This window comes from Puma concolor, chromosome A2, assembly GCF_028749965.1.
Source record: "Puma concolor isolate L17-30 chromosome A2, mPumCon1.1.hap2, whole genome shotgun sequence".
Lineage (NCBI taxonomy): Eukaryota > Metazoa > Chordata > Mammalia > Carnivora > Felidae > Puma > Puma concolor.
The window spans coordinates 34,799,857-34,816,857 of NC_141668.1; the positions used below are offsets into that span (position 1 = coordinate 34,799,857).

At 37.9% G+C, this 17,001-nt stretch overlaps 1 protein-coding gene across 4 annotated transcripts in view; it reads right to left on the minus strand.

Moving 5' to 3' along the window:
* Positions 1 to 14,207: 14,207 nt before the first annotated feature.
* The window catches only part of MET (MET proto-oncogene, receptor tyrosine kinase), a 113,664-nt gene continuing 110,870 nt past the window's right edge, over positions 14,208 to 17,001 (minus strand). For all 4 annotated transcript variants that reach the window (XM_086691879.1, XM_025929591.2, XM_086691873.1 and 1 more), the window contains 2 exons: positions 16,518 to 16,654; positions 14,208 to 16,409 (listed from right to left, as the gene is read on the minus strand). In XM_086691879.1, coding sequence (XP_086548005.1) covers positions 16,199 to 16,409; positions 16,518 to 16,654 — 348 coding nt within the window. In that variant the 3' untranslated portion in view covers positions 14,208 to 16,198. The remainder of the gene's footprint in view (positions 16,410 to 16,517; positions 16,655 to 17,001) is intronic.

A 17,001-nucleotide genomic window follows, 5' to 3' on the forward strand; every position in this document is an offset into this window, starting at 1 on the left:
TATATGAGCCACCCCAGTAACAGGGAATTTCCACGGCAAGAGATTTTAACACCAGTTCCTAACCTCTTCCATCCTATTCATCCTTTAAGTCATGAAATGTTATGACTTCACTTTTCATTAGGTGAAATAGTCTGAAACAGTTAAAGAGATGAAAAGAGAGAATTAAAAGCTAGCTCTACTTCAGGGTCTTTTCCTAGAATGTTAAAAAGAGGGGGTTGTATCAGGGATGATGCAAAGCTGAGAATAACGTCTTCCCATTCTGTTGACTTATCACAATCTAGAAGTGGAACTGAAACCCTTCTCACAATGCAGTTTCAAAATTAATATTTTGTTTGTCTAAAATCCAGATCTATATCCAAATGGAAAGCAGTAAAAGTAGTTTGAGAATTTGGTTCTGACTAGTCAGACGTTGACTAGTTTTCAACAGGAGAAAATTGCAAACATAGATAAATGCCTACCTTTCTTTGATATGCTGCATTAAAAAATGTTGTCGACACTAGATGGCACTCTAGCGTTGCTTTTCTTGTATGTTCCTCCAGGTCCAAGGTCCTTCAACATTAATTCCCTCCTTTAAAAAGAGCAAACATGCTATTTAAACAAAGGTCCCGGTAGTTGCTCTGTAGTTCTGTTTTTATATTTATAGTCATGTAATCAATATGTTGGAAGAGTAATTAATTTTTAACCTCAATCCGTGGGGAGATCAAATGTTAGTGGAGTTAATGGATGGAACAGGCTTCATTATTCTAAAGTAACACTAATGATAAGGCAGAGAAGAAAGAGAAGGGTTGTAAACAATTGTGCCATCAAATACAAGCATAAAGCAACAGTGCAACGTGATCGCAGGATGCTGACCTATTGTCACTCTCCTTCAGTACAGCTGTAGTTACTGCTCTAGTCACCTAGACTACTTGAAATAGTCACTTCACTGAGCTTCTAAATATTTCCTCTTCCAACCAATGCTGTTGGAGTTACTACTCCAAATAAGAGTTCTGATCTTGTTGCCCCTCTGTTTTGAAAGCCTTTTGTCCTTCCCCATTTCCCAACACCTTAAAGGCCTTTCATGATTTGAGTCCTCTACACTCCTGGAGCATGCATGCTCCTTAGCTCCGGGAGTGCCATGCAATTCTTTTATTCATGACATTTTTTTTGCAGTGCTGTGTAGCTGACCATATGCTACGTTTTTACAAGAGAGGCAGCCGCCTTGTGCAGCGTTCGTATTGCATCACATCCAGCGGCACAGAGTGTTCTGGATGGGTCACACCCAGGACAGGAGTTGGTTGGCATGACCCACGCTGAGGGACTGGAAGCCAAAAAGGACAAAGAACTCACTTTTATCCTGATTATATCCTTCCATTACCCAACCCTGTCCTTGAATTTCTGAACATACTAACCAGGGTCATGAGAAGATAAGAAAGGTAGGCAGGGGAGGCTTGCAGTTGATTGTTCGCTCAGGCTTATTATCAGTAGACACACTACTGTTTCTTCCCCAAGTATTATATTCAAATTAACCTCTCTTGTTCCTTTACCATTCGTGTACTTTCCCGGCTTCCTTGCAGACATGACTCTCTCTCTCTAGTGGAGTATTCCTTTCCTGTTTATCCATCTGGGCCCAACGCACGTGCATCTTCTTTCAAAACCTCCTTCAATGCCCTTCTAGCATAATGAATCTTCTTATATGCTGAATTCCCCAATTGCTTGATTTCTATGCTTATTACAATAATCTACCACAGTTAGGATTTCTGTCCTTATTTTTCTTTTCTAATACAAGTGTAAATTATGGAAAGATTTGTAAATCTTTGTATCACCTGCATTGCCTGACCAAGTGCCCCATCAAACAATTACCGTCCATTAATGTTGAATTTGCTGAAATTAGATGGGATAAAACTTGATCCCATGATGGATAGCCAAGTCAGGGACAGCTCATATTTTTTGGATTAATCATTAAAAAAAGAAGATTCTTTTTTTTTTAACGTTTATTTATTATTGAGAGACAGAGACGGAGCGTGAGTGGGGGAGGGACAGAGAGAGAGAGGGAGACACAGAATCTGAAACAGGTTCCAGGCTCTGAGCTGTCAGCCCAGAGCCCAATGTGGGGCTCGAACTCACAAACTGCAAGATGATGATCTGAGCTGAAGTCAGACACTTAACCGACTGAGCCACCCAGGTGACCCCAAAAAAGAAGATTCTTCAGTGTTTTATTCCATAAAAAAACACTAGTTGATAGTGATCTTGTATACATACTGTAAAAGAGATTATTAGTTGCCTATTCATATCCATTCTCCCCTTCCTTAAAAGAACCCTGGTTTTCATTTGGGCATATTGAAGCCAAAAGTAAAGGACTACATTTCCCAGTCACCCCTTGTATCTAGGGGTAGCTCTAAGACTATATTCTGGCCAAATATAGCAGTGGAAGAGTTCTGCAGGCCTTTTAGAAAGGTTCTTAAAGGATGTTGACTCAGCCTTTCCTTCTTCTTTCAAAAACTCAGGAAGCCATCTGGACCACAAAGGTGACCATGAGGATAGAAGTCATGCACTGGGACGGCAGGCAGAAAGATGGGAGCTGGGTCCCTGATGACATTTTGTAGCCTCCACACCAGACCCAACTGTCTGACTTCCAATTTGTTTTGTGTACGAGAAGGAAGCTCTTCTCTCATTTAAGCCACAGTTGTTTTGGGGTGTTCTGAGCCCAGTCCTGATACACACACTCTAGATTAACTGTGGAGCATTTTTTTTTTTTTCAGGAACTTGCTTGAAGTACAGTAACGATCATATAAGCTTATCATCTAAGTAAAAGCAGGAGTTAAAGTGTTCAAAGTGAGCGGGAAAACGCAGGATGAAAATCTTTCCAATTTAAAATGAAAGAAGACAAGCTTGGATATAATTTGTGTTGATTTAGTAATAGAAACTTTAGAACAATTAGAATGAAATGGAATTCTTCAGAAGCATAGACGAGACTTGTCATTAGGATTACCGGTCATGATGTATAATGACTGGTTAGGGTATGATCTTTGCTTGCTTATTATATTCACTTGGGACCTAGATAAATAGAGGTGAAAGAAGTGATAGGGTTTTAATTCCTTTGGGTATGCAGTAGCTCACTTCTTTTTAGAACCAGAGGTTAATCATATTTGCATGGTGGGAGTGAGCAGAAAGAAGGTTAAAAAAAAAATGGAAGAAATTAACAATTGTTAAGTAGCTTTAACCAGCTAGTAGCAAAGCATACATACTTTAATTTTTCCATAAGTTTGTATTTTATAATGAAGTAAGTAATTTCTCAATCTTAACTCTCTGAGCTCTAAACATGAAGTGCCTTGAAGTTCTATCCTTGGCCTTTGTAGCTTCTCCCCCTAGATGATCTTGTCTGGTTCCATGGCTTTATACAACCAAATGTTGATGGTTTTGTTCCTCTAAGCTTCAGACTTACATATTCAAATGCCTGCTTGGCATTTTCAGTTCTTTGGCTAAAAGGCATCTTAAGTTGAAATGTCTGAAGTAGAACTCTTGATCTGACTTGTGACTCTCCTAGTTTTCTCTCAATAGCTGGTGACATCATCCATCTATTTGTGTAAGCCAAAAATCTAAGAGTTGTGTTTGATCATTCCCTTTCCCTCCATATCCACATACAGTCCATCAGCATGTTCTGTTCATTTCATCTTCAAAATGCCTCTCAAATCTGTTCACTTATCTTCATCTCTGCTGCCTCCATCCTATTTCCATCCCATCTGATACCACCATGATCTCAGGCCAAATACTATTAAATAGCCACCTTGCTTCTTCTCTTGCTTTGCTACAATCTATTTTCACTTGGCAGCTAGACTGATCTTTAAAAAACCCTGGTTAACATCCTCCAGTAGCTTCCCACACATTTAGAAGTCTAACTTGTTTACATTTTCAACTTTGCCTCATATCACTCTTCCCCACCCAGCTCAACATACTACTGCCATGCAGGTCTGTTTCCTGGGCCTTCAACAGGCTCCCTCCTGCCTCCAGAAACAGCCTTTGTACTTGGTGTTCTCCCTTTGTACTTGATGGCTCCACATCAGCCCTTCATACTGCTGGCTCATTCTTACCTGTCAGCCTCAGCTCACATTTTCCTTTCTTAGAGAGGCCTTTCCTAATCACCCAACGCCAAGTAGCCATTTTAATCTTTACCTTTTATCCTATTTATTCCTTTCACAGCACTTATAACAATTTGAAAATAACTTGTGTGTATCTATCTCTCCTGTGTATCTATCTACCTGTCTATACACCCAGCCATTATCCAACCATTTTCCTGTCTTTTCCTTCCCTCCCTCCCTCCCTCCCTCCCTCCCTCCCTCCCTTCCTTCCTTCCTTCCTTCCTTCCTTCCTTCCTTCCTTCCTTCCTTCCTTATCTTTTCCCCTGCTTTGGAGTAAGTGCTCCATGGGATCAATAGTCTTGTCTAGTATATTTCCTGGTGTATCTTTCTTCCTTAGAACAGTGCCTACCATGTAAGACTCTCAGAGATATTTTAAAATTGAATAAATGAAAATCCAGTATATTTTTCCCCTGGCAAATAGTGAGTAGTGGCAGAGCTGGGGATGGAAACCTGGCCTTTTCTTGCTTCAAACCCTTATAATTTCATTACGAGACCTCCATATCAGTCAATCAGGACTGAATTTTTTCCTGCTATTAAAGCAAGGGCTATTTTAGCTAAATAAATTGAAGAATTACAGTAATGATTTGGTTATTTTGTGTTCCCTCTAAATGATTTTACCTGAACTCCACAGATGCTTTAAAATCATACATCTTTATTTGAGTTATTTAAATAAGTGTTGCAACTCTCACTGTTCTTTGCTATCATTTGTTATTCTTTCTACGTATGAAAAACTATTTCCTTTTAAAAATAATGTTGTCCATACCCTTATGAACTAGTTAATTTTCTTTCCAACATTTTCTTTTGGGCCATGTAGATATGACCTAACAGTAGCTGCAATAATGCTGTTGTTTCAAAGGGTAGAGACCTTTTTTCTTCTAAAAAAATTGAATGTGAAAAAAAAGAAAAACTACCTCATACAGTGTGAGAATGCCTGTTTTTCTTGGTAATATTTCATTTCCTAACCAAGACTATTTTCTTCTGCTTTCCATTGTCAGCAGACAAAAAAGATACAATTAAATCAAGGAAACCTGGCAGGGCCCATTTTGGAAAATAAAATGAATTCAGTTTCTGATTTAAACAAAGAGCAATTTATTATGTTGGAAAAACACTGCCCTGATGAGATTCAAACTCAACTTGTTTCATGTTAGCTCAGGACACCACTTCAGATCTGCATTTTTGTTTATCTTTGAGAAGGGGCAGTGATTTCACCCCCAAACTTTGAACTCCAAAGAGGACAGGGAGTTGTTTAAGGGTCAGCTAGCAATGAGCGTTCAGAACACCCGTGCTGAGGCCCACGGCCAGCTTCATGCCCTTCTCCAATCCTGAGCCCATTGATTCTAAGCCCAAATCTCTATAAACAACTCCAGCAATTATGCTGGAGCAAAGGAAGTGCTGGGGTTGTTAGAGCAAATTTTTATACATCAGATGAATTCTAAGCAGACTTTTGAAATAAAAAAAATTGTTTTGATGAATTGAATAACCATAATACTTATATTTGTCTAAAACCTTATTATCTTATTTCGTATTTATAGCTAACACTGTGAATATAATTATCCTCATACTTTATAGAGAAGAATAGTACAACTTTAAAAGATTGACACCGAGGGTCTCACTAGCAGTTAAGTCAGACTGGACGAGGGGCCCATTGTTCCTAACATCCAGGCTGGTACTACTAAAAAGGATGAGGAAAACCTGTGTCTGTTTTCATGCCTTTTACCTTCACATATTTCTGGATTGTGCCAAAACTTTGGACCTGTTTCATGGTAATTTTATTCTAGCATCTTCCACATTCAATCTTTTTGTGGAGCAAGGCAGGTTATAAATGATGATGATGATGATGATAAAACCAAACTCTCCAGAAATAATTACTGCCACTTATTGAGGGTTATGCATGTATTGTTCCAGTCAATCCTCATACAGTTTTATGAGGAAGTCACCATCTGCATTTCTATCTTCTAGATATGGAAACTGAGGCTTAGAAAGTTTGAGCAACTAGTCCAAAATCACACTGCTGATAAGTGGTGGAAATGATTCAAACTTAGCGTGTCCGATCCCAAAGTGTATCCACCTAGCCTCCATGCTATAGTGCTTTTATCCAGAATGAGACTAAGAGGTTGGCCTGCCAGTCACTGGGCACTGAATTATGGCTGGATTAAGTCAGTAATATGATGTCAGCTGATTCAGGTTTCCACATGTGGCTCCTTATGTAACGGGCAAAATTAGGTTGGGTGTACTTCTGCCAAAAGGACAGTTGGAGTGAAGCAAAATAACTTGCTACAGTAAACAACCCATCTCTGTGGTGTATATTTGCCACACGTAAGTACAGTTCCAGTCAGTTAAAAGTTGTCAGTCAGCTGAAATTCTAAAAATAATCCGCCACAGAATGCTGCATATCAGGAATGGGTGATTTATTTTTATTACCTAAGTTTAAAACGCTTTATGATTTCCAAGCTGGTTTGGTTGGAATACTGCAAAACAGAATTAGAGTTTTAGAAAAGTACAATATTTTGCTAATTTTTTTTTTTAGGATATTGATTCTGCTTTGTTAAATGGAAATGAGTAAATCCGTTCTTTAATTTTTTTATTAAAAGAACATAATTTCAATCTTCTATTTAAATAAAAGTTGAGAAAATATTTCAAGAATAACAGTTTGAAGGGACACCCAAATTATAAGCCAATTCGTGTGCAGTTGGTAGTCCAAATAGTTTGGTCTAGCCCTGTTTATTCAGCTTATACCAAAAAGGGGATATTTTTGGTATAAATTAAAAGTCACAAAGGTAGGGGTGCCTGAGTGGCTCAGTCGGTTAAGCGTCCGACCTCCGCTCAGGTCATGGTCTCCTGGTTCGTGAGTTCGAGCCCCGCGTCGGGCTCTGTGCTGACAGCTCGGAGCCTGGGGCCTGTTTCGGATTCTGAGTCTCCCTCTCTCTCTGCCACTTCCCCGCTCTCACTGTCTCTCTGTCTCTCGCTCAAGAATAAATAAACATTAAAAAAATTAAAAAAAAAAGTCACAAAGGTAGAGAGATAATCTCTTGATTAGCAGATTATGATGAATGATAGTTTAATCAATAAAATGGAGGCTTTTGAAGGATGTCCTGAAAGTGCCTGGCTTAGTTTAGAACCAATGCAAGGTGGAAGTTTCTGGAAGAATATACAAGAAACTGTTAATGTTGTTTACCTTTAGGAAGTGAGGATAGAGGGTGTGAAACAGTGGTCAGATGATATTTCCTGTGCACTTTATATCTTTTTGTCTAAAAATGTTTTCCCATGAGGATACATACTTAAAAAACACAAAACATGACATAACAACATAAAGAATTCATGCAGGGACCCTCTAGGAATGGACACAGGTTTTCAAGCTGGGAAATGATGTAATCAGATATATGATTTTGGCAGCTGGTTTTGGATATTAAGATAGAATCAGGAGGTCAGTTGTTAGAATAATCTTGGAAAGAGATGTTGTATAAAGACCTCTAGGCCAAGTATAATTCAGAGACAACATTCTAAAGCCCACGTGGAGGACTCACTTTCCTCACATCATAGTTTTTAAAATAAATAATTCAAAACGATCATAATTTTAAATTTGCTATGCTTGCACTAGAGGGAGTTACATTTTCTTTAACAGATTAATTCTGTGTCAATAAAACAATCCATAAGTAAACATATCCCCAGGGTAAAAGTGGGAGACAGATGTATGAAAGAAAAAATTAAAGGATATGTACTTTTTCTGAATCACAAATGAATAAAAAAATGAGTAAGAGCAGCACGTGGCACATTTTTGCATTAACTTTTTTCCCCCCTGTGAATCAACCAGGCTTGATGGTAGCAGCCCTGATTTTTTACTTCTGTCATCTCAAGCATTCGTTTACTAAACAAACAGCATTTCATTAAAGCAAGACTAATTTCTGAGAGTATTACCTTAGTCCATTAGCTGCCAGACAGTCATTAATTCCTGTAACATGTCTTGGGATGAGATCATTATTATCATCATTATTTTTATCAATTAAGTTCATTTTCAGAAGCAAATACCTATGTAGTTTTAACACTGGATATTTTCTTTCTGAAATATGTTTTTTTAGTATCTATGTGATAGTGACTTCTTGCTTTACCCATGTGTTTTCACAGACCCTTCGGCTACCACCAAAGCTCATTTAAATTCCCTATGTTTAATTCTCTTAGTCCAACAAAAAATTAGAAACAGCTTGCAAAAGTATCCTGATAGGATATTTGGGTTCCTCTGCAATTTTTCTTTATTGGGACTTCTGAAATAATATCTGAAGATCATGTGACTGACTTCAGACATTATGTGGCAGGATTTCACAAAGGCTCTGAATTTAGCATTTCTTGTTTACAAGAAGTTGCCCCTGATAAATATGGTGGTTGTTGAATACAGTTCTACAGAAGGAAAGGCCCAGCTTGACTATAATGGAAAGAACAGATGTCACCAGAATATAGGGGCAAACGTCAAAGTGATGGCTTCAGCTGGCAGAGAGCAGTGTGTCCATTACCACTTCCAATACTTTTAGAATTAGAGACAGAAAGAAAACTCACAAGACAACTGTGAAAATTATAAACAACCGAGAAAGGTGAATGAAATATGGTTCTTAAAAATTCCAGGCTGCCCAATAAAAGTAGGAACTGATATTATAGATCCCATGGACCATAATGGGGAATACAAATGGCTTGGGGAGTCAGTGAAAAACAGTTCTGACATGTTTGGATGCCAAAGATTTTTAAAGTTGATCTCTTTTGGCCTGGTAAGATTTTATGCATTTTTGTCGTTCCAACCCAGAAGTCTAAGGATTAGTGGATGTTTTTGCCAGCCTGGAACTCATGTGGTGAAAAGAATGCACGCATGTGACAGTGAAAAAGTGAATGCATAAAAACAAAGGACTTGTTTTCAAGGATAAAAATTAATTATCATTGTAGTCTGGATCTAGAGCTTCAAAATAATATCAAATTAGTACTAGTTTACTTAAATTAAAAATTCTGTTTATGCATCCAATATACATCCATTTTCATTCCAGAATTGCTTCTTTAACACTAACTAGTTTTCAGAATGCTTAACCAGGTAGGGTTTCACTGCCCAGGATAATAGGACATAAGTCCTATTCTAAATTAGTCTATCTGGGGAATTAGTTCTTCAGTAAAAAAAGAAAAAAATAATACTAAAGGATTAGGAGCTATTTGAATGTTTGGATGCTAACTTTATGGGGGGCTAATTAATTCATTTCAGTTTTTTTTTTAACCCATACTTTTTGTTGGTATGAAGGGAAACACATTTATCAGAATACCTCAGAAGCCAGCAATGGAGAAAAGGGAGAAGACAGAATCCTGTTTCCAGCATTTGTTAAATATTTGTCTTAAAGCCAACACAGTACTAGTTAGATGACAGGATAGTAAGTTCTATTAATGATGGGCTTTTCATTACTGTAGATATGCTTTTGCAATTTTCCTAGATTTCTGCTCCTGGGTCGCATGCTAAGTCAATAGTAGTTATAAACCTCTCAGCATTGTGATCAATACCTTAGGCTGACGTAATCTAGACCTCTGGGTGTAATTTATAACAAAGGACAGTTTGGGCAGGCCTCTGTTTTATTACCTTAAATTCACCACTGAAATATTTCACTGGTTTATGACTGAACTTATTTCCAATTTTTGATAGATAGGGAATTGAGATTGTCTTGAAGAAAAATGTCAAGTATGAAAAGGAAAAACATTTTATGGAATTAAAAGCAATAAGCATTTCTTACTTTGGGGCATAATGTCTGCATACCTATCTCCTGAAATTGTCTAAATTGTGTAGTTACCTGTCTAGTCATCCAGATGGATTATAATATTAATGAAGTATTCCTTATCTTCCAAACATACATCATATAACTAAAACAATACTGTATTAAGCCCACTTTTTCCTGAATCTGAATAATCATTAACCATCCATTTGAGTGAAACAAAGAACAGTAATAATTTCTAGACATGAATACTGAGAATTGTGACTCCTGTTATTGTGCCTTCGTGCAATTTTCCTGGAATTTAGACAGATTTTTTTTTTCATGTCTCATGTATATTCTAGGTCTCAAGACCAAACAAGAAAAAAGGAAATTAGTCATTAGAGAGGTAATTAAAGAAATAGTAGGGAGTTTAAGGAAAGAAGAAGGGGTGGAGGTATTCTTCAGGTGTCTGGCACTGAGAGGGAAGGTGCCGCCATTTTGTCACTGCCTTGTTTCCCTTCTTATGTGCTCCCCCTCCCCACCGTCCACACACACTCCGCATTAATACTGAAGGAAAAGGTGAAATCACAACTCTGCTTCTAATGTATAAAGCAGGTATCAGATGAAGGAGGGAGTAAGGATTTGGATTTAAACATCTACAAGGTCCCTCTCAGGCTTAATTTTCCTTTTTATTTTTATTTTTATTTTTTATTTATTTATTTTTTATTTTTTAAATTTTTTTTTTTCAACGTTTATTTATTTTTGGGACAGAGAGAGACAGAGCATGAAGGGGGGAGGGGCAGAGAGAGAGGGAGTCACAGAATCGGAAGCAGGCTCCAGGCTCTGAGCCATCAGCCCAGAGCCTGACGCGGGGCTCGAACTCCCAGACCACGAGATCGTGACCTGGCTGAAGTCGGACGCTTAACCGACTGTGCCACCCAGGCGCCCCTTAATTTTCCTTTTTAATCAACCACAGGTTACCTGGGCTCTTACTGTCAAAGATTGAAGGTAATAATAATATCACAATTTATGAGCAACTATGATGTACCAGGTACCTTTCCATACTATTTTTTAGTCTTCAAACGATTTTGTGAAGTAAGTAGGATTAACCTATTTGAGAGAGGTTCAGTAGTTTGCCCAAAATAGGTCAGAATTTGATCTATTTGCCCAGGAGGCTTCACTTTGGAATATTTAAATTGTGATCTTGTACTATATTACAAAGCTATAGTAATCAAAACAGTATGGTGTTGGATAAAAATAGACACACCAATCAATGGAACAGAATAGAGGGCCCAGAAATAAACCCATGCATATATGGTTAATTAATTTACAACATAGGAGCCAAGAATATACAATGGGGAAAGGACAGTTTTTTCAATACATGGTGGTGAGAAAACTGAACAGCCACATAGAAGGAAACTGCCTACTATCTTACACCACACACAAAAATTAGCTCAAAATGAATTAAGGACTTGAACATAAGATCTGAGGCCATAAAACCCCTGAAACAAAACACAGGCAGGAAACTCTCTGACACAGGCCTTGGCGATGAGTTTTTAAGTTTGGTGCTAAAAGCAAAGGCAACAAAAGCAAAAACAAATACGTGGGACTACACCAAACCAAAAAGCTTCTGCACAGCACAGAAAACCATCAACAAAACAAACAGGCAAGCTATGGAATGGGAGAAACTATTTGCCAATCATTTACTGGTAAGGGGTTAATACCCAAAATATATAAAGAAATCAACCATTCAACAGAAAACAAAATTAACAAATGGGCAGAGGATCTGAATAGACATTTTCCCAAAGAAGATACATAGATGGCCAACAGACACATGAAAAGATGTTCAACATCATTAATCATCAGGGAAACACAATGATGATAAAAACCACAATGACGTTATCACCTTACACATGTTAGAATGGCTACTATCAAAAAGACAAAAAATAACAAGTGTTGATAAGGATGTGGAGAAAAGGGAACCCTTGTGAATGGTTGGGTGGGAATGTCAATTGGGAAATTGTATGGAGGTTCTTCAAAAAATTAAAAATAGAACTACCATTTGATTTAGTAACTTCACTTCTAGGTATTTATCCAAAGAGGGAAAAAACCCAGCAACTCAAAAAGATATATGCATGTTCTGTGCAGTGTTATCCACAAAAGCCAAGATATGGAAACAACCTAAGTGCCACTGATGGATGAATGGATAAAGAAAATGTGATATAGATATACAGTAGAATATTATGCAGACACTAAAAAGCAAATCTTGCCATTTGCCACAACATGGATGGACCTCGAGGGTATTATGCTAAGTGAAGTTAAATCAGATAGAGATAGACAAATACCATATGATCTCACTTATATGTGCAATTTGTAAAAACAAAAAAACCCCACAAAAACAAAAGAATATCAAAACCAAACTCATAGAAACAGAGAACAGATTCATGGTAGCCAGAAGTGGGGGATAGGATTGAAGAAATGGGTGAAGGGGATCAAAAGTTACAAACTTCAAGTTATAAACTCTGATGCTTCTTCAAGGTATTTTATAGATCTAAGAAATGCATAGCTATAATATACACTAGTTGTGTAATTTTGTCTGTCTCTTCTGTTAAATTCCTTGGGGTGGCAGGGGCTGTATTCTTAAATCTCCATTACCTAGCACATGTGCTTGACATTCGTAGCTGCTCAATAAATAGTTGAATTAAATGAAATGCTTATCATTTTCTTATATATAATGCTAACTTGTTTCCTCAACTCAATTGGGTAGATTAATAATGTGAGATGTCTGCAAACATTGGATGTGCTTTTTACAGGTTGTATATTCCTGTACAATGCAGGAATCTGCAATCTGCTATGTAGGTCAGAAAGAACAAAAATACAATTGATGCTTACATTGTGAAGTGAAAAATCCTGTAATTAAAAATTCAGAGCACCAAGGGGTGCCTGGGTGGCTCGGTCGGTTAAACGTCCGACTTCGGCTCAGGTCATGATATCACGGTCCGTGAGTTCAAGCCCCACATCGGGCTCTGTGCTGACAACTCGGAGCCTGGAGCCTGTTTCAGATTCTGTGTCTCCCTCTCTCTCTGCCCCTCCCCCGTTCATGCTCTGTCTCTCTCTGTCTCAAAAATAAATAAACGTTAAAAAAAATAAAAAAAAAGAATTCAGAGCACCAAGCAAAAGTTTGTAAAAGAAGACCCTTTTATCTTCTCTCCCCAGAAAGGTCCTCCCCTCCCCATGCCATTGCTCACCAAATACCATGGAAGCTACATAGGTAATAACTTTGTCTGTGGTGCTTTAAAGTGATTAAGGATAAGAAAATTTGGTTTCAGATCAGAAATTATTTTAGAATCTCCTAAGTGCCAGACACTAGGGATATAAAGATGACAGGTTCTTGTCCTTCAGGGGCATGGAATCTGATTGAACTTTTCTTTCTTTTCTTTCTTTCTTTGATTGAATTTCTTATAGAAAAGCATTTCTTGGCTGGGAGGGAGTTTGTGTACAAGGAATAAATTCTCTCTCATAAAGAATCAGCTCCTACTGTATTTTATAGGTACCAGTTTGATTTTGGGTCTTCTTAAAAATCATATTGCTCCAAAGTGCCACATGATTTTTTTTAGATGATGGAAATATCACCATTGAATCCCCTTGCATTACAGAGGCACCTGGGTGGCTCAGTCAGTTAAATGTCCAACTGGCTCAGATCATGACCTTGTGGTTTGTGGCTTTGAGCCCTACATCAGGCTCTGGGCTAACAGCTCAGAGCCTGGAGCGTGCTTCGAATTCTGTGTCTCCCTCTCTCTCTGCCCCTCCCCCACTCATGCTCTCTCTCTCTCTCTCTCTCTCTCTCTCTCAAAAATAAATAAACATTAAAAAAATTTTTTTTCAATTACTTGCATTACAAGAATATTCATGGAGATAACATGAAGGTTATGTTCTCTAGTAACTGGGGGCTCCTGAATGGTGGGAACAAGTGTAGATGGAAAGGGTACTTTGAAGGGGATAAGAAGGCCTCTCTCCTCCAACACTCAAATAGGTATCTATCTCTCTGCCAACTGTGGGTTTTCAGTTTTATTGTCATAGCTTCTGGTCCAAGGATGCACCTTGCTAGGGAAGAACATCATGCTAAAAGGAGGAGACAGGTGCTCTTAGCAATTGGAAGACAGAGAAATGCAGGTAATTTGGCAACTCAGGGCAAACCACTCTCAGAAAGACAGAGACTTCCTAAGATTCAAGGATGCAAATTCTTTTAGCTGCCCAGGAATTAACTAAGGTTCTCATATATGGATGATCTTGATGCAGCCAGGTGAAATCAATCTTAGGCTTCCTCTCATTATGTAAGTGGATAGGTGATCAAGTATGGCTAGCAATAACCAACTCTCAATAACAAGATGATACATTATTTTAATTGCATGATTTATCAAAACAACAGCTATTAACATACAAAGTACCATTCAGTTCAACTGCAGGTATAGGCAGTGACAGTATCTAATTCTTAGAAGAATCACTTACTCTCACAGTCTGTCCAGACACATTAATCTCAGGACATTTTTATAAATAGCAAACATGATTTTCACATTGCAGCTTTCTCAAGCATATACACAGGTGTGTGGTCTTGTTGATGGGTTGCTTCCACAAGCTCTTTCCGTTCTGATGCATTCATCCTCTTGATATTAGTAGAGATATTTATTTCTGCAGAGTTTTTCTTTTGTTACCCACCATTCGCAGTATTTGTGCATTGGTATCACTCTTTTACACTTCTGAAACAAAGTTTAAATTGGAGTATATCTCTACAGTACAATTCCTTGTGTCTTCTGGTAAATTCCACCATGGTCAGAGAGTTTAAGTTGTAATTGTCAGTCCAGCTCTACTATTGGGCTTCGGTGTAACACACTCTCTTTACAGCTTTCTGTGTTAACCCTTGGCTTCAAGTCCTGATGATGTAATGAGGGTGGGGTGTACTGGCAATCAGTACATTTCCTTATCATTATTTACAGCCATTGAGAACTATGCTGTTACTAATCCAAGTCTGACATACCTTTTCTGAAATGTTCACAGTGCAGTATTTTTGTGGGCTGACAAAAGTTTTCTCATATCATTAAAAATAAACATTTTTATAAAAATATAATACTTTAAATGTTTACACTGACAAAAACAGAGTATCCTGTGCCACATGCACTATACAGTAGTAAGCACAAAATCCCACAGAACAAAACATTACAAACATCCTGCCCAGAATAACTATTCATCCAGGTGAAATGGCCAGCACTTTCAATTGCTTTTTTTCCCCTGTAAAATATGTTTTGCTTTACACAAAGCATGTGCTAATGAAAAACTGGACTCCCAGAAAGTTTTATTGCCTCCGATTGTGGGGTGGGAAGCTGCCACCTAAGAAAGAGGCTAATATTTCTAGTCCATCGATCCTTTCTTTGCCCTACATGAGCCATGATTGGAACTGATGAACCTTTTAGTCAGATGCATTCTGCTTTAAAAACATGCTGAGTTACACCTTTAAAAACACTTACGACAAATCACTTGTTTTATTTTCAGAGTCGTTGTAAAAAAAATACAGACAAACCATCTATATGTCTACAATCGTAAGAACAGTATCATTCTCAGTTGATTTTTAAATGACAACTAAATATTTCATTATGACTAAGCTATTTTATGAGGACCTTCTTAATGTCATCTATGTACAATATGTAAATATCCCTATTAATTTATAAACACATTTGTGTCCTGCCATTTTGAAATGTTGACTGTGTTGCCTATGGATATTTCCCCATTAAAAGGAATGTATACAAAAATTTAAAAGGGAATGTTTGCCAAACGGGCAAAAGGCAACATCAATAATAAAACATGTTAGTGACCATCCAACACATGAAAGTTCTTTGAAACACTTTAATTCTAAATGAGTGTCTTGGTACTGGGGCCATGTCTGTCCTGAACTTTATCACTTCTTCTGAATTTTATGTGATCAAGAAGCCCTCAAAATTCATTGCTTCCATTCCTCATATGAAATAATGTAGGATACTGATTTTTAAAAACTTCAACCTAGAATTCAGGCTTTGGCCTCTATGCACAGGAGCATCATCACAGCTGTAGGGTTGCTGTTGGTCACTGGCCTGCGGGACAGAGCTTCTGGCTCTGGTGCTCTGTCAGCTAAGAAATTCCTTAGAATCCATTCATTTTAAATAGCAATATAAGGTCCTATAATAGTGCAATCTTGGCAAAAGCAAAAAATATCTGGTGGCCTTTCAATGGCCAGGCAGTGAAAAAAAAAAAACCAAAACAACAACATTGAACAAAATGTAGACTGCTGTTTGGAAAGTTCTATGATGTTTCTCAGAAGGGGGCTGGTGAGGTATCCATCCATCATGTGTCCCCCTCGCCATCAATGTTATCTTGTGATGACAACAGAGAAGGGTATGGAGCAACACATTTGACATTCACATAAGTAGCGTTCACATGGACATAGTGCTCCCCAATGAAAGTAGAGAATATCGCTGATATCCTGGAGACCAGTTCAGAAAAAGATGGGCGCAGTTCAGCTTTAGGGTGCCAGCATTTTAGCATCACTTCATATCTGTTTCAAATAGGAAGAAATGCTATGAGAGACATCATGAAGGCATGCATTTCTGTAAAAGTAAAGAATACAGGAATGACAGAAGATTCTGTTGAAAGTCCTACTTACAAGGGATCTGGGCAGTATTCGGGCTGTAAGAGTCTTCTGCCTTGCAATAAGTAAACTGTTATATCAAAGGTGTTGACATCAGGATAAGGTGGAGCCCCTCTTGTCATCAGTTCCCAGAGGAGCACACCAAAGGACCACTAGTCAAACAATGGAAGGGATAATCCAGGTGAGAACTGTGACCACACGAACATGAAAGGTGACCAGAAGGTCTTGATAACTAAATTTGGCTTAGTATATTCAAGACTATTGCTCTTTGGGGCAAAAACTTCCTTAAAGGTAATACACATTTTATGATTTCTTTATACCAGAATTGAATAAGGTTTACATTACAAATAAGTATAAAGTTTTTAAAAAGAATATCTGAAGTCCACATGAGGATTAAGATTTCATCTATAGTTAGTACAATATGATTTTCAGGTTTTCTCTTACAGGGTCAAAGCACTGGTCAAAGCATTCACATGTTTCATCCTCTTTTCCAATAGTT